Below are 21,552 nucleotides of genomic sequence, written 5' to 3'. Positions count from 1 at the left end.
TATACATAACATACTCTCACAATATTCTATTTCTATCGGAGTTTATATATATCAGTGCAACACATCTAAGCGATTGCAATATACAAGAATTTAACTTCTATCAAATTGATTTTAGCCAGAGGCAAAAGCTACTAGAATCGATTTTGAAATGAAGAATCACGTTAATAACTGATTGCCAAACATGTTTCAAATAGCATGAAATCACGTTTGTAGTGATAAACGCTTCTCCGATCGATTTCGACCTCTGCTCTCCCACTCTTTCTCCGACAGCGGCGTCGCCTTCTCTGTTTTCAGTTCCGACGCAAATCTAGTCGCGTGCTTTTTCCAGATTCCAAACCATTTCGTATCAAAACCAGAAACTGTTCCCAATTTCAGTATCTGGAGATTGCGCCAAATATTAATCTTGAAGTAGATTCTCTAGTGAAATTCTTCGTTAAGTTTCACTCTTTTTTTCTTTTTCCTTCATTTGTTTAGAAAAGCAAAACGAAATCTAAATGCCTGAGGTTAGGATCATTGCCAAGAATTTCATGGACATGGTGGCTTCAATGCCTACCATCAAACTTGATAAACTCTACGAGAATGGATTCATCTGCGAAGCTATTCTCAGGTTATTATTCTCTTTTTTCGTATTTCTCAATGCCTACCATTAAGGCCATGTTTCCATAAACAACTTAATTAAGCGCTTATAGCATATCCATTCATGTATAAGCTGTTCCTATTATAAAAGATAAATTAAAGTCAAATTGTTTTCATAATAAGCTGAGAGCAACTTATAGGCATATCATAAGGTGATTCCATAAGCTCTTCCAAATAGCCCACAAGTACTTGTTTAAGTAGATAAACTCAAATAAGTACTTGTGGGATGTTTGAGAGAAATCATAAAATGGGCTAAGTAAATTGTATTTCTTCTTGAGTTTTTTGAACGTGCTCCGTGGTTTTAACTTTTAATGCATACAAATCATAAAATGTTAGGTCTCTTCCACCTCTTGCAAAGAAATATGTGTTACAGTTATTTCATATTGATGGACCTGTGCCTGCTAAATTATTGGCGGAATGGGTGCTTCCAGATGGACTATCAAAGCACAAAGTTGCCATTGATAGATTGGTTCAATTGGGAGTTTTTGTTGAAGCTCTTGACAGGTACTTGAGATCAATTCTCTCTTCAAAATTTTCATTTTTTGTCTCTTGTGAATATAAAAAGTAGACAATTTATGCCTCTGAAATGGTTCAAACTGATTCATTTTGTTTCAATTGACAATTGGCCAAATGCTAGCCTAAGCTATGGAGTTTTGACACATATTCTGCACCTTGTATTGTGTTGAAGAACCTTTCTGTGATAAAAACTTGTTTTATTTGTTGCATGTGGTAGTTCAATGAAATTATCTGTATTCCTGATTTTTGCTAAAACTCTTCACTTTCTTCTCTGTTTCTCTTAGAACACTTATCTGTGGTAGATTTATCAATCACTTTATAGCATGACACAGTCCGTTCTTGAATTTTCTTAAATTTATGTGGAATAGGATTTGATGTCACAATTTGGTTCATTTGTTCCTTTTGATTATGTATATTATTCTCCAGACCTTTGTGTGTCTTTGTTCAAGCTTTGAAAGATCATAGTACTGAAACATCGCCATTATCCTTCTTGCAGTAAGAACGGAAAAACTTACAAAGTTAATCCAACATATCAGAGAAGTCTCCAGAAACTTTTAGTACATGGGTGAGTAGTACATCACTTTATCTTCTTTTTCTTTTCACGGTAATAGTTATCCCATCATGTTCCCTTGTTGCTATTAAGGTACATAAAATTGTTAATATGAGTATTTCGATAAAACCCTTCCATATCACGTATTATGAGTTAACAAACCAATATAGTCGATGGGTGGTTACTCCATGAAATTAAAAAAAAAAAAAAGGGCAACCCGGTGCACTAAAGCTCCCGCATACGCAGGGTCCGGGAAGGTTACTCCATGAAATTATAGGACCAAAATGCTGTTTAATAGTCATTCCTGAATTCAAAATTCATATGAGAAAAATCACTATAATGCGATTATTAAAATGTAGACTGCTGTACAACTTGAATGTATGCTTTAGCTGGTAACACGTCCTTGTGGTTAAATATGGCAGTGGAACTTTGCCGAGGGAATCAATGCCTTCTAATATTACTGTGAGGCTCCCAACCTTAGAGGATCTTGAGACTTATGCTCTGGAACAATGGGAGGTGAAGTGTCTTATCTTTCGATTCCGATTTTTGTTTAATCTGTACATCTATTTAGCAATTTTATTCCTAATATTATTTATTATATAAACCTCTTTAATTATTTGTCTTATTAATGTGCGATGTGTTGTTTAAATTTTGACTAAAGTAAAGCCTAAATCTTCGATGACTTTGTTTTGTGGTAAACCAGTGTTTCTTGTTGCAACTTATAAGCCCAAGTCATGTTGACAAGACCTTAAACATAAGCTCTTCTTTGATGAAAGTTTTCCAGCGGCGTCTCCTGAGTCAGAGGTTCTGTTTACTTGGCAGTGATACTTCTCATTTATAACAGTTGTTTGCACTATGTTCATATAGGTGGTTTTTGTAAACTGTATCTCATATTTGATATAATTTTTTATGTACTGATACAGAGACAGAGAAGCTCCCAAATTAACTGAAAGTGGTTTCCAGTTTTTGGTATGCATCAAATGATTTATAAGCCACTTGAACTTGATGTAATGCATCCTTCTAAATTCAGAATTGTTTGTTATAAATTACAGCTGATGGATACAAATGCACAGCTTTGGTACATCATCAGAGAATATATCACTAATTCTGAGGTAGCTGTAACAGTTATCTGTCTCTATATGTATATGTTTTTGCTATTTGTTTTCTGCTTGCTCTTCATCGTCTACTTTTGGTGCAGGAGAGAGGTGTTGATGCTGGTGACTTGATATCATTCATGCTGGAGCTTAGTTTTCATGTCATTGGGGAGGTTAGACATTCTTGTACCTTGCTGAGAATCTGTTGCACATGAAACTATTATGTTCTACATTGTCATAAATTCTACTTAGCTGTCTTATTTCTCTTTTGTAACTGCAATTTAATGCGACTTTGACACTTGATTTTTATTTTTTCAATGATTAGGCATATAATATAAACACATTGACAGAATTTCAGAGGAACATAATTAAGGACCTTGCAGACCTTGGGCTTGTCAAACTTCAACAGGTTGGTTATATTAATTTGTGTGCTTATATTTGTAGATAATGTGACGAGATGCAGAATGATTTAACTTGGTGTATTTATTCAGCATTTTTGTCCCACTTAATTCTTTTTTTTTATTTTTTTTTTTATTTTTTATTTTTATAACTTTATAGGGCAGGAAAGAAAGTTGGTTTATACCAACAAAATTAGCAACAAATCTTTCAGTGAGCATGACCGAATCATCATCAAGAAAGGAGGTTTGTTATCCGTTTCACAATTGATTTGTTTTAATTTTAATAGAAAGTTTAGACGTGGCCTTGTTTCTGCATGTGATTTTGTTTCGGGAAATTCCTTAGCTATGAAGCACGGACACCTTTAGGATTAGGCGTGTCATGGTGTCCGACACTTGTACGACACGTGTCGGATCAACTCACACCGGTGTCACAAAAGTTTGTTTTTTTTCCTTTGCTTCAACACTCCTTGGGTCGGTGTCCTACACCTATATGACACTTATACAACACGTGTCGGACAACTCGGACAAGTGTCCCAATTTTTTTTCCCTTGCTTCGGCACACCTTGGACACATCTCAGACATATCCACAAGATTAAAGATGTGTGGAAGCAGTGTTGATCAATGATGGGGCAAGTGTTGATTAAAGACATTAACTTTTATAACAATATTTTAATCTTCTCTGATAGTAGACGGATAAAAAAGGTCAAAAACTATCCAATATTGTTTTAGAAATTTTTAAAGAAATAAATTGCTCAATTTAGATGCACATGTATATATTTTGATTCTCGATTTAGATCTTTTATAAATAATACTAATATTGTATTTAATTATAATAAATTAATAAATGAGCTTTGCTATTTGTCCCGAGTGAATCCATCGCGAATATGTTTCAACCGGTTGATCTTCCTTTCACACAACACAATACATGAGTAGATGGATTTAAATTAAAGGATTTGCTACAGTACAGGTATGAAGGGTCGTGGTGTAATCGGGACAAAAATTTTGCGATATGTAGCATTTGCGTAATTGCGTTAATAAATACTCCCTCCGTCCCAAATTATAAGCAAAAAAAGAAAAAATGAAAGATGTAAAAACAATTTTCATTGGGTATTGGTTATGGAAAAAATGAAAGAGAGATAAAATTGAAAGTAATTTGCATTTAATTTTATGAGCATAAACAAAACTTTTTCTTGGAAAAGAGATTTTTTAAAAAAAACAAGATTAAATAGAATAAAAGTTTGTCTTTTTTGCTTATATTTTGGGACAAAGAAAATGCGTTTTTTTTGCTTATACTATGGGACGGAGGGAGTATATATGTAGCGGTGTCGGTGTCCTATATTTTTTTACATTAGCGGTGTCGACATGTCTGTGTTGGAGTCCGTGCTCCGGCGGAGGCTCTATAGTGATTTTTTTTTCTCTTTTTTTTTTTTTGGTTTGAGCTGCACTTTTCTCTTTGTGCTCTGTTCACCGTCTTATTCATATCCATATTTCTTCTTTCCTTTTAATTAAATTTATTATGTCGTCAAAATGAAAAGGAAACTCTGAAATCAAATTTAAATGTTGATTTAAATTTTGTTCATGTGTATATATGTATACAGGAGTATAGATTTAATTATATATGGTTTAGATGATCTTTTGGGGGGAGGGGAACCCTCTATACTGTTAGTATTAATTTAATTTGATTTCGATCAATATGTTTAAGTTGTTTTGCTTGCATATGTATGGAAGTTTCTGTCGGACACTATCTGGTTCTGGTTTCTTCACCTTCCATACTCCAACTTGCAGAAAACTCATGTTTGTCGGAGTTTTCAAAATTTTCTTCGTTTGTGAATCTTTTTTGAACTTATCACCTGTTACTACTTTAGACTGATACCACATAACATGTCAATCGTTCATTAGTTGCCTTTAGTGGACTTGTTCTAATCTATTACAGATTGCAACAATAAATATAGATTTTTCTTAAGCGAAGTTTAAAAGAGTCGTGAATATCAATGACTATAAATGTCATTCTATTTAATTTTTTCAGGGATTTGTTGTCGTGGAAACAAATTTTAGAGTTTATGCTTACTCAACTTCAAAATTACACTGTGAGATATTGCGGTTATTTTCAAGGTATGCGCCAAATATTTTCTGCAATGTTGTTTTCTATTTTCATCAAATAAAGCCTCTAGTCTTTTCTCATGTCCGCTTCCCTTTGGGTTTTGGAACTAACTATGGACATTGAAACTGGAAGTTGTTTTTCATGGAATATGTTTTTTTATTCTTAATTTATCTTGTACTTATATACTAAACAATTAATTCAGCTATCAAGCTTTAAACAATCTATTTCACCAAAATATTATTGTTTGGTCTTAGTACAACAAGTGTTTTTTTTTTTTTTTTTTTTTTTCATTTATAAATATCTAATAGTGAGTAGTTGGATGTATGCAGGGTAGAGTATCAGCTTCCAAATCTTATTGTTGGAGCTATTACAAAAGAAAGCTTGTATAATGCTTTTGACAATGGCATTACAGCAGACCAGGTAAGTATTAGAAATTATATTGTATAATTTTGCTTTTTAAATTGTGGTACTTGCTGTAGATGGACGTAGAAATTCTACGTGAAATTGCTTCGCTTTAAGTTAAAAACATCATTAAGGAAAAGCTGGTTGTGTCAGTTGACGTTTAATTTTTATTTTTTTGAATGGGTTTTTAATTTCTTTAATTCAGTTTCAAACAATATCTTACACAACAACTGTGTGCATTATGTTGCAGATAGTCAGTTTCTTTCGGCAGAATGCTCATCCTCGTGTTGCACAGAGGATACCAGCAGTGCCTGAAAATGTCACAGATCAGGTTTTGAGTCTTATAGTGTATATGTTTGTTTTCTTTACTTTGATTTTCTGATATGTAGTATTATGGTGGTGACAGATTAGGTTGTGGGAATCAGATCTAAACAGAGTTGAGATGACAGAAGCATATTATTACGATGAGTTCCCATCCAGGGTAAGCAACTTTGATTCTGCGAGTTCATGTCTTAAGCATAAGGCTTTTTTGATTCCTTATGCCATTTGTGTGGCAGGATGTATTTGAAGGCGCTTGTGACTGCGCCAGAGAATGGAGTGGTTTATTATGGGAAGATTCAAAGAAGATGCATTTGGTGGTCAAGTCTGAGGTTCATACTTACGTACGAGATTTTTTACGCCGCCAAAAGTAGTAAGAAAGCTACACATTCTGATGCATTTTATGGTTAGCAAATATGCAATGGTAACCATCGGGGGAGCAATATGGTCACACCATTGGCAGACACAATCATTTTTCCATGTTTCATATATTATTTTGTTCCTTTTAGAAAAAGGTTTTATTGTAGCTCTGAAATGTTTTATATTTTATTACAGAATTACAAAACTAAAAGATTATAATTTTGCGGTACATAAAAGTATTACAGAGCTTTTCTTTTTATTTTGTTGCAAATTGTTTAATTAAATATACATATTATTAAGGATTTACTTAAAGTAATGTATGCTAATGCGTCAAAAAAAAAGTATTGTATGGTAAAAGACAAGTATGTCGTGAAAACAACTTGTCAAAAGACAAGTTTGCCATGACGATCAAACATATTAGTTATATTATAGTCAAAAAGCATACAATAAAATTCAGTGTGAAAATGGGGGAAAATGAACCTGTCTCATACCAACTGCCGTCAGTCGTTATGATCAAACGAAGTTTATAAATGCGTTGATTGGATAGAAAATTGAAATCTAGGTCTACTCTCCATAATAAAACTCATGGCATCAACAGTTACATTCTAATCCAACGTTCTCGAACCAAAATGAAATACTTAAGAAGCATAAATCATTATATTGCAATGTTGCCTACAAAATGGATCTTAATCATGCTGATAACAAGCACGAACTAAGTTAAAAAGAAAACATAAATTCCTGCAAGTGTAGAAAATAAAGAATAATTAGGGGTCTCTTGAAGAAACATTTTCTGTTTTAATTTCTTTTAAATTTTAATTGTAAAACTATCACTTATTTTCAGTTTGTCCAAAATTGAAGTGATATTTTTATAATCAAAATATAAAAACAAAAAGTATTTTCTTCAGGACGCATTCTTTGTTTCTTGTAAGCTTGGGTTTTCTTGAACTATGCAGAAGTGTCTGGTATATCAGGTGGGTCAATGGGGTCGACATGTTTTGGCTTCTGCTTCTGAACAGGCTTGGTCTTCTGCTTCTGAGCAGGCTCGGGCTCAGGCTTCAATGGCCTGTTAGGACAGACTTTATCAGCCTCATCTGGTTTAACCTCAAACTGCAATATGCAAACATTGTATAATTGGTTATTTACACCTGAAAGTTTGAATATATCAGTCAGAGTTATGTAGTTTTTTTTTTGTAAATACTTGGAGACTGGAGTCTTGACATAACATGCCAAAAAGAAGAAAGTTGCACGTCTCCAATAAGTTTCACTAAATACATTGTCATTCAATAGTGATGAGATTACTTAATAATATACCATGGACATGGTTTTAATAGAACCAATAGAAATTTTATTCAAGCGAATCTTAATCTCTAGTGCAGTGTGAAGTTGATAAAAACAGAAGTAAAAAATGCCCCTCTTAAATGGTATTTGAGAGACCTGGACTCTCCTAGCCGTAGCACTGAAATTCTCAACCAAATCTCAAGTGCCTTCCCTAACTCTTCCTATTCTCTATTTATTTATTTATGCATGCCCCTACCAGTGGTACTAAATTTCTAATAGCCTTCTTCGTACTGTTCACTCTCTTAATTGTTTACAATTATGACCAGATTCACTAAAATAAATTGGTATTTGATAGTGATTGCTTAACAAATCAAATATGAAATTAATTGTACCAATTAGACTAAAGTTGTAAGTTGTAACCGAAAAATATGAAAGAAACCACTTTCTTGATAATTTATGAGTAATGTACCTATTGGATGTAATATGATTACCTAATCGAATCCAGGGTGCATTTGTAAATATGCATATGACATGTAAACCAAAACTCACAGAACCAAACTGACCTTGTAACCGCAGCCAGATACACAAGCATGGAAACATTCCTGTATAGGAAGAGATGAACCATCATTAATTTGCAAAGAGATCTCTACTGAAACTAATCTTGAGGGATTAAAAATTTACAAGCATGTTATGATTAATAGGCTGCTGGGCCATGCCTTCATAAAATTATCTAATTTTCAGAGCGAAAAACAAGACAGATAGTTCACAAATCCTAAAAAAAGAGTACAGATAACCAAATGTAGCTCACTCATTGCCAAAGAGAAACCAAAATAAAAGTTCTATAGTTTGTGTTCACACAGCTCTTATCAACCCTGAAGCTTTTCACTATAAATTACTTTTTCTCTGACCAGAGCTCAACTTATAGACCTTGCCTTTTAGGATGAAGAATCAAACATTAAAACTACTAAGAGAGAGAAACCATTAGAGAATAACTTCATTAGAATATAACAGAAACATGCACATGAAAGAAAATACCTCTGAATAAGTAGCAGATCCAGGAGAACGGTCAATATAAGCACTCCACTGTTGGTCCTTCAGTACAGGATCTTTGTAGCATAGTTGATTGCAGTCCTCCAAACCTGGTTAACCAGTACTTATCATTTGCAAAACTCAGAATCAATTTATCCACTAGCAAGTCCAACTTTTATATTACACATTTTTCCTTTCTTTTCTCAAAATTTGCTAAGAGAACAGTTAAAAATCTAGTGCCTTAGAGATGCTGATTCTCAAAGTATGAGCTAGGTCAGTGTTAACCAACTAGCTAGAACCCACATTGGTTATTTTCTTGCACATAGGAGCTTTTCAAGTGAAATAAGTACTTAATTTCTTGCTCACAAAAAAGCCATCGTAAGTTTATAAATATTTATCGAGAAGTTTAAAAGAGAGAATTCAAACAAATTGATGTGCAAAAGTGGATTTCAACTCACAAGAGAAACTAATGGTATAACCACAATAAGACTTGAAGAGACTAAAGAGCACGAATTAAACGCTCAATCAATGTTATGAATGGCAGATTACTTGCGGGCAAACAAAAATCGGCTACAAAAATACGGCTTTGCAGCCTGTGTGGCGGATGTAATAGGCATTATGGCCTATGAAGGCTGGCATAGAACCCGCCATGCCATAATTGCCAAAGTGGTTTACCAATTAAACAATTTAAGACAATCTCCAATACTTTACCAAATTATCAAAGGTACCAAAACTTTTTATGCCGGCAATTATCACGTTGAACTACAACTGTCAAATTTTATAAAAGAGAGTAAAGAACAAAAGTTCCATGACTATTATGACAGTGTTAAAATAATCGCACGATGTGCAGTCATTTATGAATGTTGCATAAAAAAATGATGACAGTATAAATGCAAAGCATTGATAAGGAAAAGAAATGAATGTGGTCATCTGACTCACATTCTTCCCATGTCTCTCCATCTGAATTGCATCCTTTTTTGCAGAATACTCGCCCTACAATTAAATTAAACAAGTAATATTATTCTTCAATATGAATCTGGAGTGCAGACCAATAATAACTATCATATGAACTTAAATATAAAAGACAATGCAAACAAACCCTTTTTTCTAAAGGGGCTTTATATATTCAAAAAAATTACTTAAAAAAAAAAATGATTTGAATGATTACATACATAAACATCGGGAATGTATAGAATTTGAGAACATAATGGTGATGAAAATAAAACGGCAAAACGAAATTTCGATTATTATTATTTAATTATTATTACATGGAAGTTTGGTGAGGGCTGCGTATTTGTTGGTGCATTTGTTTCCGCATGGAGATGCCCACTGCTGCGGTATCATCCTTCTTCTTCTTCTTCTTCTGCGTATTTGTGATGTTATTCTCTTTCTTCTTCTTCTTCTTCTAACATGGAAGGAGAAATCAAAGGGCCATGTTGTATTATGTTGATTGATGCAGAAAATGAAACTAAACATAAGGGTACTTTCGTCACCCACGTGTGTAGCTACTGCGTTTTTTTTTTTTGGATGGAAAAAAAAACCAAAAAATTGAATTGAACCGCGGAATCAAACCGAATAAAAAAACTAATTATTGCTAACAACTCTCACTAAAACAGGTTGATTCATGATTTTTCAATACAATTCAGTTTGGATCATTTTGATTTGATTTTGGTTTTTAAAAAGTTCTCATATTAGATTTGGTTTGATTTTCTTTTATATATTTTTCAAGGATTATGCTTATTACTACGAAAAGTTAATTAATGAAAACAAAAAATGACACACTACCCACCATGTTTTCCGCCAAACACCAACTTTTATTTTTTTTGTTGTTAAAAAAAGAAAAGAAATTGATACATAACAAGGCTATTTCGTGGCTTTCGTTGAAATCCCTTCGTGGGATATAGCACAACTCATTTTTCAAATGTACTAATAATAATAATTTGGTTCAAAAAATTATTGGATTCAAAATAGTAAATTTTGACATTTTAAAAATTAATTATGGTTCATTTCAAACAATTATAACAGTTTGGTTCGTTTGAAATTCAAACAATTGAGTTCAGTTATTTTAAATTTAAAAAATTGTTCGATTTTTGTTTTGAATCGAACCATACCCACGTTTTCCCATGTTTCTCATCTCCGATCAACAGTCAACAATACAACATCAACTCCATCTAAAAAAAGCAGCTAAAATCTATAACAAGATCGTTTTTATTTTTTGTTATGAAAAATGGTAGGATTAGAATTTAGAATTTTTTTTGAATAGAATCAAAATTAACTCAATTGTACGTATGAAATTTTATTTAATTTATCAATATATATGAGATGAGATGTTTGCTAAGTGGTAAAAGCTTCGTCTTACTAATTCAAAGAACATATTACAACAATTGTAAAATAGTCATTAGTAATTTTTTAATTAATAAATTTAAATTTTCTTCGGGACAATTGTAAAATAGTCATTAGTAACTTTTTAATTAATAAATTTTATGCTCTTCATCGATTTAAAAAAAATAATCTTTGTTTAGTAATAATAATAATTAGTTTTCTATTTATTTAACATAAGTATGTTGTATACTATTTGCAATTTAAACTCATATCTGTGGTGATTAAAACCCATGTGGACTGCCACATCATAATTTAACATCACATGTTATCATAGGTGATGTGCATAGTTAAGAAATGATAAAATTGACTGTAACCAAAAAAAATGATAAAATTGACTAATGCATAACAAATTCAGGAACAATTATGCAATTTTGAATTAGAAACTACATTGAATGATGGATGGTTACAAATTTAGAAATCAAGTTGCCTAGTCATTTCCATCTGGCTAAAGCATTTCGATGGACAACTAACAAAAAATTTAGCTTTGATTGCATATTTAGTTTTTGAAGTATCAAAATTTTGTGATTTTGATCTGCACTTTCTAAAAGTTTTGGCCCTTTTATTTTCTTTTTTAGTGATTTTGACCATTGGCGGATCCACCATTGAACATATTTTGATCTTATGACAAACAAGTTTTATCTATTCATGAATTAAGTTTGACCCTGTATTTTATCAACCATGTTGATTCTAATCTCATAGCCATCTCACTTCGATTTGATCTATAAGGACTTCAAGCATTCAAGGGTGGGAGGTGGACTAACGTTGTGTTGTTATTATTGACTAAATTATAAAGTTGCAGGTAACATTTTGTTCAAATTCCGCTATGCAAGAACGTTATAGCGCCGCTATTTCACAATATTTTGCACTAAATAGTGTATCACGAAACAATAACAATTTCTTTGAATTCCACTATGGAATTGCACTGCTAGAACTTCTACTTCAACAGAGAGTACTGATCTAAACATGCAGAAAATCTTTCAAATACATGTAGTTCCTTACTCAACACACAACCAAAAATGGTGACACAGACTAAGTATAACAAATGTTTTTTGTTTTGTTTTACCAAAGCATAACAAATGTCTTAGGTTAGGAGGCCGAGGCAGAAAACTATGATCAATGTTAAATATAAGATATAGCACTGACACAAATCTAGTTGGACAATCAAGTAATATTCACAATATTATCATCATTATTAAGTCTTTGGAGAATATTCCAATTGACATTGATAGCAAATATTTCAAAATCAAAAAAGACACCGAGTTATGTTTCAATATTTAAAATTTTAGCCTCTTTAAAAAAAAAAAAGTTTCAATATCTAAATTAACCATGCAAAATTTATAACAATGAAACAGGATCATATACAGTCCCAGAGGAACAAATCATAGAAATAACTAACAAGTTGGATTACAAGAAATTCATCGCAACCAATTCTGGTTGGCATAGATGGTTTGATCTCTTGTTCGCATCTGTTGTGACTTAGGTTTAAGTATATAAGTATGCTATTGGTAGGTTATACATAAACTCTACTACAAACACTCAATGAAGCTGAATTTTCCCGATCTTGCATGAGGGTGCGCCATCCCGAATCTAAATCTGTATACATATTAAAAAAAGACAAGTCACCACCACAAGACACTAAAACCATGTATCATATTTATGTGCATTACTATACTTACAAATTAATTGGTCACAGGATGGAACAAAGTTGGACAAGGCCAAAAAATGTCAGCAACCTTAGTCTCTAAATTCTTCAAGTTGAAACAAGAAGCCTTGTGATCAAAATAGAAATAGATGCAATTTCCTTCAAATCCATAATAATCTTGAGCTAACAATGCAAAGTTTGAGTCTTTACTCAAAACAAATGAAACATCACCCAAATCTTTTACTTTTAACCATTTACCCCATTCTTGATCAAGCTTATAAACTTCCACAAAAACATCCTTCAAATAGTAACCCCATTTGTAATATCTTTCATCATTAATATACAGGTCAACCACATAGAGACTTCCATCATACTCTACTAATTTCTTCTTGTTTTCGCAAGCATTCACCCTTATATGCCCATTTTCTTCACAACAGTACAAGTTTTTAGGTGAAAACTGAACCAACTTGAAAGACAAAGCATGGAACCAGAATATTGTTCCCATTTTATCCACAACATAAAGTTGGCCCTTGTAAAGTATCATATCATCAAAACAATGGGTTTCTCCACCATCGTCCTCTAACATGGTATATGTATTTTCTTCAATGTTGGAAACTATCACCGCTTTACCTGAATACAGTGCAAAGACCATACAATGACCCTCAATGGAAGAAAAGATTACTTTGCGAATGCTGCAAAAATAATGAAAATCAATTTCACCTTTAAGATTACTAGGAGTATATAGTTCAAACAACTCCACAACTCGAAAGTTCATCAAATTCAAAACTTTGTTTATAGTCTCCATAGTTCGGAGTCTCTGGTTAGTGAAGAGATCAAGGAGATAAAGTTTGGAAGAACTTGACAGAAAAACTCTAATGAGCCACCCTTTATTAGAACATGGAGATGAAGTTGATGGTTGAATGCGATATATTTTGGTTTGCAGTAGAAAATAAAGATCATATGAAATACAATGGTTGTTAGAGGGAGATGGAGCGGGAAGAAGAGAGCGAAATAAACTATCGACACCGCGGAATCGAACAACATCAATAGTGGTATTCAATTTTCTTGATATAATTGCCCACACAATTCTTCGGGAAGATTTGAACCCTCCATATTTTCTCTCTTTTTCTTTGGTTCACCTTCCATATTTTGTCTCTAGATGATAATAATATAGGTTAGGTCTACTGAGAGTATTTATAGAAAAAAAAAGTGCACTTCCGGAAGTTGAGTGAATCGGGAATATCGTAACAAGCAAAGAGCATATGCAGGCTGTCATTAATAAAAATCTTATTCCTTCAAAAAATATTGTTATGAAAAACGCTCAGCCGAAAATAAGGAAAATAGAGATAAACAAAACAAGATCTCAGTTAGTTTTGATAGAAAACTAACAAATAGCCATGCATGTATTTTTTCTAAAAAAAATAAAAAAAAAAATAAAAAAAATAAAAAAAAAATCGTGTATTTACACCTGTGTTGATCATTTTTGTTTGATAGTTAAAGTCAATCTCTAATTCTCTGTTATACTCTATCCATCCTAAGATATAAACAAAAATAAAAGTTGATGCATCTAATTCAAAATTTGTATTAAATATATCAATTTTTGTTTATCATTTTTGCTTATATTTTTGAGAATACTATACTAACAATAGTTTTTATGCAATATTAATTTTGATTAAAATTATAACTATTAGCATTCAACAGGCACCCCATATCTGTCAGTCAACTCTCTTTATTGTGTTAATCCATATCCGTATAAATTACAAATAATAATAGTTTTATGAAACTTTGATTAAAATTATAGATATAGATAGTAAATATTTTGTATAACAAACTATACTTATCTTTTTCAATGATACCAACAATATAATATAAAATCTTATCTTTTTGAATGACACTAATAAAATAACATTTTTATAGTTGAATTTGTCTAAGGGAAAAATTGGAAATGAAAAAGTCTGTCGAAAACCATGTATTCCTTTATATACAACTAGCGAAAAGACGGGCACTCACATGTCCGTCTTTCCGCTCTTTTTATTGTGTTAACGTTTGAAAATTATGAACGATATTTTTTTTTATAAAATTTAGATTTTGATTAAAACTAAAAATATAAATAAAAATATTTGTCGTTTTCAAGTTATAACAAACCAAACTAATCATGATTATCTATTTCAATGACACCAGTAATATAACAGAAAAATAATTTAAATTCTTATCTAGTTTAAGGGTATAATTGAGATAATGAAAAGTAAGTATAAATATACTTATCTAATTTGTTACACTTTTTAAATGATAAAGGAAAATTAACCCGACATATATATATCCATATCGTGTTTGTTATATTTTTTTAATATTTAAATTTATTCTTATCTATTTGTTACACATATTATTTGTATTAAAAATTGACGGTATATTTGAAAAGAGAAAAAGTCAATCCAAAAGAGCTGAAATGAATTATTTTCTTTATATATAATATAGATTAGTATAAACGTATACTTTCAGTTTTTCATATTGTAACAAATTATATATACTTATCTTTTTTAATGACACCAACAATATAGAAAATATAATATAAACTCTTTTCTTTTGAATGCCAACAACATTGTAGCATTCTTATAAGAAAATTTGTTTAAGAATATAATTGGAAGTGAAAGAATTATCTCAAAACTACACACACTAGCATTCATATGGGTTGTGTTCATCTGTCAGCTATCTTTATTGCGCTAATGTGTATAAATCATGGATAATAGTTTTTATTAAATTTTAATTTTGATATTTTTAAGGATACTTATTTTTTAAAAAAATTATACTTATTTTTTTGGCTTAAATGCACTTTTGATCCCTCAGGTTTGCAAAACTTGCGATTTTGATCCCCCTATTTTCAAAAAAAATTATACTTATTTCGGAAGGTTTGACGAGTTTGACCGAGTTTTACGAGTTTACATATAAAAAAAAAATTAAAAATTGGCTCTTTTTGGAAACATTTTTTCAAAACCCAATTCCTTTTCTACAAGCCCAAAGACCGAAACGTTTACTGAATAGTTACTTTTACATACCAGTTAGGGTTGCGATTTCGACCGTGGAAATTCAGATTTCAACGTCGGTTAGGGTTGCGGTGGTGGTATTTGTTGACCTTTTGAAGAAATTAACTAGTTTATTTATTGAATAGTTTTATTAACAACTTTAGAAATTTGTTTTTTTGGATGGTTTTACAGATGACTTAAATTTAGAGACTTATGAAACTTATGATTTTATGTGCTAATTTTTGTATTTTGATGCTAAGTTGAACATAATATTTTATTATGGTAATCTGGTTTAACTTGCCTTTGTAATTAAGTCATATTTTGCACTATTAATCTATTTACAATATTATAATGTGATGCATAATCTATTAAACCTTTTTCCAAAAATAGTACCTTTAATTAATTTTTTAAAGTATGATAGGAGATGGCAAATAATCAAATGTCCCTCCTCCCCACAGCCAAACCCAATCCACAACAGAAACAGAAGGTTGTAGTAAACTAACTGCTCAGCAGCGAGTCACCACACCGATGCAACTCACCTGCAACCTCTTCATCCCTATCAACAAACCTTCAATCCACAGACTCTCTTTCAAACCTCGCTTCTGCTACTCCACCGAGTCCAACTCAGTCCAATCAGACAGCCTCAAAACTCTTGAATGGAACTCCATATGCAAGCAACTCTCTGCATTCACTTCCACTTCAATGGGCTCCTCCGCCGCCAACAACGCCCGTTTACCCGTCGGACTTACTCCACACCACAGCCAAAAGCTTCTCGATCAAACCTCCGCTGCCAGACTCGTCCCTCAACAACAACTCGACTTTTCTGGAATACATGACTTGACTGACATTCTCTCCGTTTCCGTTTCTGGTAAATTGTTGACCGTTCCAGAGCTTTGCACCGTTCGAAGAACACTTTCTTCTGCTAGAGAATTGTTTGATACTTTGAGACACTTGGCTTCTGTATCTAATCATTCACACAGGTTTGAACTTGGAATCTAACTCAAAAACTCAATAGGTACAAGTGCTTGTGCTTATCATACATACAAGTGATTATGTATTATGATCGAAGTTAGTTTGATAATAAAATCAAATTGTTTTTATATAAGCTAGAAGATGTTTTCATAAGCTATCCTGGAGAGATGATGATGGAAATAAAAGGAAATAGTTTATAGACACATCATAATCTATTAACATGTTACATAACCTCTCCCAATCACTTTCCATCACCTTCATTACATCGGTGTAGATTGCCCCACGAAATAGAGCTATTTCAGACATTTCTAATTGATGTCTACCAATAGATTAGCTCAAATAAGTCAATCTAAACATACACTAAGTAATAGTTGTTTTAAGTAACACTTATTCGTTCTTAGCAATGCATGATCACTTGATAGCTTAAAGAATTTCTGTATGGAGATTAAATTCGATAAGCGGTGCAACCAAGGTTCTAAACGACATCAACGTTTTTGATGTCTATGCAAATGTCGAAATCATATCAATCAATTTGAATGTGCTACGAGTTTTTTTTTTTTTTTTTTTAAATAATCTGATTCAGTTCACAAGCAGCTTCTTTTATGCATTTGGGCTAGGTGTTGTATTTTTCTTGACAATGTTTGGAGCATAGATCATTTCATAATGTCATGTCCCAATAAGGTCTTAAAAGAAAGTTTATCTCAATGGCAACAACAAACAGTGTGTTAGTAATACTCTAATTGCACTTGTTGTGCTTTTGGGCATAACTGATTCCTTTTACTAATCCAAAGTAGAAGATCACAAAAATAACTTCTCTGATGCAATTGTTTTCAATTAGGTACTCACCCCTTCTTGAAATACTGCAAAATTGTAATTTCTTAATGGGCTTGGAGCGCAGAATAGAATTTTGCATAGATTGCAATCTTTTGGTAATTCTTGACAGAGCAAGTGAAGACCTGGAGATCATTAGATCAGAACGAAAAAGGAACATAGAAATCCTGGACTCTTTATTGAAGGAAGTATCATCTCAAATTTTTCGGGCTGGGGGTATTGACAGACCATTTATTACTAAGCGTCGATCTAGAATGTGCGTGGGTATCAGGGCTTCGTATAGGTATTTGCTTCCAGAAGGTATAGTTCTGAATGCCAGCAGCTCTGGAGCAACATACTTTATGGAACCAAAAGAAGCAATAGATTTGAACAACATGGAAGTTAGGCTTTCAAACTCTGAAGCGGCCGAGGAAAGAGCAATTTTGAGTATGCTTGCATCTGAAATAGCAAATTCAAAATCAGAGATAAATTATTTGTTGGATAAAATTCTTGAGGTTGATCTTGCTTTTGCAAGAGCTGCCTATGCTCAATGGATGAATGGGGTATGCCCAATTTTCAGTTTAGGAACTCTTGAAGTTTGTGAATCTGTTGAAAAGGACAATGACATTTCAGTCGTGCAAGATGACGATTTAACAGTAAATATTGAAGGTATGCGACACCCATTACTCCTTGAGTCGTCTCTAGAAAACATTTCAGATAATGTCACACTAAGGTCTGGAAATGCTGCTGAGTTGGGTAATGGAAATGGAACAATGGCTTCTAAAAGCGCATCCCAAGGCATAACAGACTTCCCTGTGCCAGTTGACTTCAAAATTAGATCTGGTACTAGAGTGGTAGTGATCTCAGGACCTAATACTGGAGGGAAAACTGCTTCAATGAAAACGTTGGGCCTGGCATCACTTATGTCAAAAGCCGGAATGCATCTGCCTGCCAAGAAAAGTCCAAAACTTCCTTGGTTTGACCTTATCCTTGTGGATATTGGAGATCACCAGGTAATATCTGAACTTTTTTATGCATAATGAAGTCTTTTTTCTTTTTTTTAATATGTATCATGCGGCTGTTTCATTTGTGTCTGATCTTTTTCTCCCCTTCAAAATTGCAGTCCCTTGAACAAAATCTCTCAACTTTTAGTGGGCACATCTCACGTATCCGTAAGTTTTTGGAAGTGGCCTCAAAACAATCACTTGTTCTCATTGATGAAATTGGTAGTGGAACTGATCCTTCAGAAGGTGTGGCTCTTTCTGCCAGTATCTTACAATATCTGCGGGAACATGTTAACTTGGCTGTTGTGACCACTCATTATGCTGATCTAAGTACCATGAAGGAAAAGGATACTTGTTTTGAAAATGCTGCAATGGAATTTTCACTGGAAACCTTGCAACCAACTTATAGGGTTCTCTGGGGATGTACCGGTGATTCAAATGCATTAAGCATAGCACAATCTATTGGCTTTGATAAAAATATAATTGATCACGCACAAAAGTGGGTGGAGAAGTTAAAACCAGAACAGCAGCAAGAGCGGAGAGGAATGCTTTATCAGTCATTACAGGAGGAAAAAAATCGATTGAAGGCTCAAGCTGAAAAGGCTGCTTCCATTCATGCAGAAATTATGAACGTGTACTCTGAGGTACAATCTAGCTGTTCGGTTAGAAAGAGATACTTTGTTTCTTTAAGTTTCCTCTCCTTGGTCCATATAGTATGACAATCATTATTGTCCCTTTTAAAGTTTATCTGAAATTTGCATCGTTCATAAGTAAGGACTCAGTAAATTGACCAGAAAATCAAAGTGTGATGGACGTTGTGAACTTCTTTTGACCAACACATCATGCTGTGCCTCATTAATAGATGTCCAATCCTTGGGGATAGCCAACAGCTGTTAATTTAAATATGTAGTGCCTCTTCCATCCAAAATTTTCATAATGCCGTCATTTGTGGGAAAAATGGTTCAGCGTAAGAATTGTAGAGCATTTGCCTGCAGTCTGTAATCGGATGTCATCATATTTGCTGTTGCTCAATGCTTTGCACTTTATTGGCCCTCTCTCTGTCTCTCTCACTTTTTTCTTTTTCTTCTTTTGCAAAGATCCAAGGGGAGGCAGAAGACCTTGATAGACGTGAAACGATGCTTATGGCAAAGGAAGCTCAACAGGTCCAACAAGAGTTAGAGGATGCAAAATCTCAAATGGAAATTGTAATACAGAAATTCGAAAAGCAACTAAAAGATTTGGGACGCAACCAACTTAATTCAATAATTAAAGAATCTGAAACTGCGATTGCCTCCATTGTAAAAGCTCATACTCCTGCTGTTGGTTTTCCCATCAATGACGCCGATCGCACTACATCCTATACTCCACAATTTGGAGAGCAAGTCCGTGTGAAGGGATTGGGAGGAAAATTAGCCACAGTGGTAGAATTGCTTGGGGATGATGAAACAATCTTGGTACAGTATGGTAAAGTGAAAGTACGTGTGAAGAAAAATCGCATCAGAGCTATTCCACCAAGTGCAAAGAATCCTGTAACTAGTTCTGCCACTCATCAGGGAAGGCAGGTATGTAGAAAGAAATCTTTGCTGTCATATAAATAATCTAATCAATCGATATAGTTAACCTGTCAATGAAGAAAACTGAGTGGTATACTTTTCCATTAAGAAAGTTATTTTGCAAGCAGTAATCTTATTGAGTGAGTTGGGAACGATTGGGATAAGACAGTTAGAGAGGAAGGTTACTCCCTCTAGCTTCAAATATAAGAAGAAAAAAAAGTAGTACGCGGTAGTTGAGAATACTATAATAAAATCACATTTAACTTTTTTGTGTAATAAAAAATATAATTGTATTATCTAAAATATTCTTCGTGGAAACTTGTTTCATATAAATAAAAGAAGTTATTGGAAAATGAAATCCAAATTACTTGAAAAGTATTTTATATTTAATCTGGCATTTTTTTGAAGCTATGGTAAAATTAATTTAGAATTGATATATTTTGGAGCCCCAAACTTAGATTTTTTTTGTATATATCCAATAGCGGAGGGGGAATGTAAATAGCTAGAGGGGTTGAGAGGGAGAGTATTTGTTATTTTAGTAAGAATTGGGGCATGTGGAGTTGTAGATCCTCATTGTTCTATCATGTAATTTGGGTAGCTTTCTCCTGTTTTTCTGTAATAAATACCAGGTTCCAAACATCATGTTTGGAAATTGGAACCTCGGATCATCCTATAATATAAGCACGTTGAATTGAATTTTCTATAAAATTAATCTGTCTCCTTTTTAAAATAGGCTTCTTAACCTAATTTGATTTAGACAAAAAATTCGCACCTGCCCATCTGTTTTGTCTTTGAATGTTTGCGCATTTTGCTTATAACTTAGAAACTAATTTCAGACCCTGGCATTATTTCTGTTGACATTTTTTTTGTCCGCATAGACAATGTTATTGTAGAATTTTCTGTACGCTAATGAATTGAAGGATGACAGTTATTGATCTATATCAAACTGCTGAGTTTGTACACTGTTGATTTACTATTGTAGAAACCACTGAATGGAAAATCCCGGGGTAACTTAGAGATGAACGGCGGCAATGATGATAGTTATTATGGTCCAGTGGTGCAAACATCTAAGAATACTGTGGATCTACGAGGTATGCGACTGGAAGAAGCTGCAATCCATCTTGAGATGGCAATCAACGCAAGTCAGCCATATTCGGTTCTCTTTGTAATACATGGGATGGGGACTGGGGCTGTTAAAGATCGTGCGCTTGCTATTCTGCAAAAGCATCCTCGTGTCACTCATTTTGAACCAGAAAGTCCAATGAATTATGGCTGTACCATTGCACGTGTTAAGTGAGAGAACCCTCGTCCCCAATTTCAATAAGGCAACAGCAGCTTGGACCTGCTTTTGGCGAGGGTGTTTTTCTGCTTGCTTATTCTTTACAGGACCAACCAAGTGACTAATTTTGGATGTATATACATACGTAAACACATTTGGTGGTATAATTACATGAAAGTTTGTTAAATTTAGCAGTTTTAATTTTTTG

The 21,552-nt window shown here is 33.1% G+C and overlaps 4 protein-coding genes across 4 annotated transcripts; 2 read left to right on the top strand and 2 right to left on the bottom strand.

Moving 5' to 3' along the window:
* The first annotated feature begins 31 nt into the window (after positions 1–31).
* Positions 32–6,637, top strand: LOC25493180 (general transcription and DNA repair factor IIH subunit TFB2). Its single transcript, XM_013601602.3, has 15 exons — positions 32–607; positions 973–1,140; positions 1,649–1,717; positions 2,125–2,218; positions 2,406–2,506; positions 2,626–2,671; positions 2,755–2,814; positions 2,901–2,969; positions 3,122–3,205; positions 3,355–3,438; positions 5,221–5,306; positions 5,625–5,715; positions 5,948–6,028; positions 6,104–6,178; positions 6,255–6,637. The coding sequence occupies exons 1-15, from the start codon at positions 495–497 to the stop codon at positions 6,387–6,389; spliced, it is 1,356 nt and encodes a 451-aa protein (XP_013457056.1). The 5' UTR covers positions 32–494; the 3' UTR covers positions 6,390–6,637.
* A 280-nt stretch (positions 6,638–6,917) lies between these two features.
* On the bottom strand, positions 6,918–10,347 carry LOC25493179 (uncharacterized). Its single transcript, XM_013601601.3, has 5 exons — positions 9,951–10,347; positions 9,622–9,675; positions 8,689–8,792; positions 8,217–8,255; positions 6,918–7,482 (listed from the first exon to the last, which is right to left on the bottom strand). Exons 1-5 carry the CDS (start codon positions 10,156–10,158, stop codon positions 7,321–7,323), a joined length of 567 nt encoding a protein of 188 aa, XP_013457055.2. The 5' UTR covers positions 10,159–10,347; the 3' UTR covers positions 6,918–7,320.
* A 2,272-nt stretch (positions 10,348–12,619) lies between these two features.
* Positions 12,620–13,751, bottom strand: LOC25493178 (F-box protein At4g35733). Its single transcript, XM_024780705.2, has one exon. It carries the CDS (start codon positions 13,509–13,511, stop codon positions 12,744–12,746), a length of 768 nt encoding a protein of 255 aa, XP_024636473.2. The 5' UTR covers positions 13,512–13,751; the 3' UTR covers positions 12,620–12,743.
* Positions 13,752–16,151: 2,400 nt separating this feature from the next.
* Positions 16,152–21,551, top strand: LOC25493177 (endonuclease MutS2). Its single transcript, XM_013601599.3, has 5 exons — positions 16,152–16,706; positions 17,537–18,521; positions 18,632–19,156; positions 19,610–20,074; positions 21,048–21,551. The coding sequence occupies exons 1-5, from the start codon at positions 16,255–16,257 to the stop codon at positions 21,360–21,362; spliced, it is 2,742 nt and encodes a 913-aa protein (XP_013457053.1). The 5' UTR covers positions 16,152–16,254; the 3' UTR covers positions 21,363–21,551.
* The last annotated feature ends 1 nt before the right edge of the window (position 21,552 follows it).

This window comes from Medicago truncatula, chromosome 4 (assembly GCF_003473485.1).
Source record: "Medicago truncatula cultivar Jemalong A17 chromosome 4, MtrunA17r5.0-ANR, whole genome shotgun sequence".
NCBI lineage: Eukaryota > Viridiplantae > Streptophyta > Magnoliopsida > Fabales > Fabaceae > Medicago > Medicago truncatula.
Note: the sequence above shows the minus strand (reverse complement) of the source record. Positions and strands in the feature narration are given on the sequence as shown.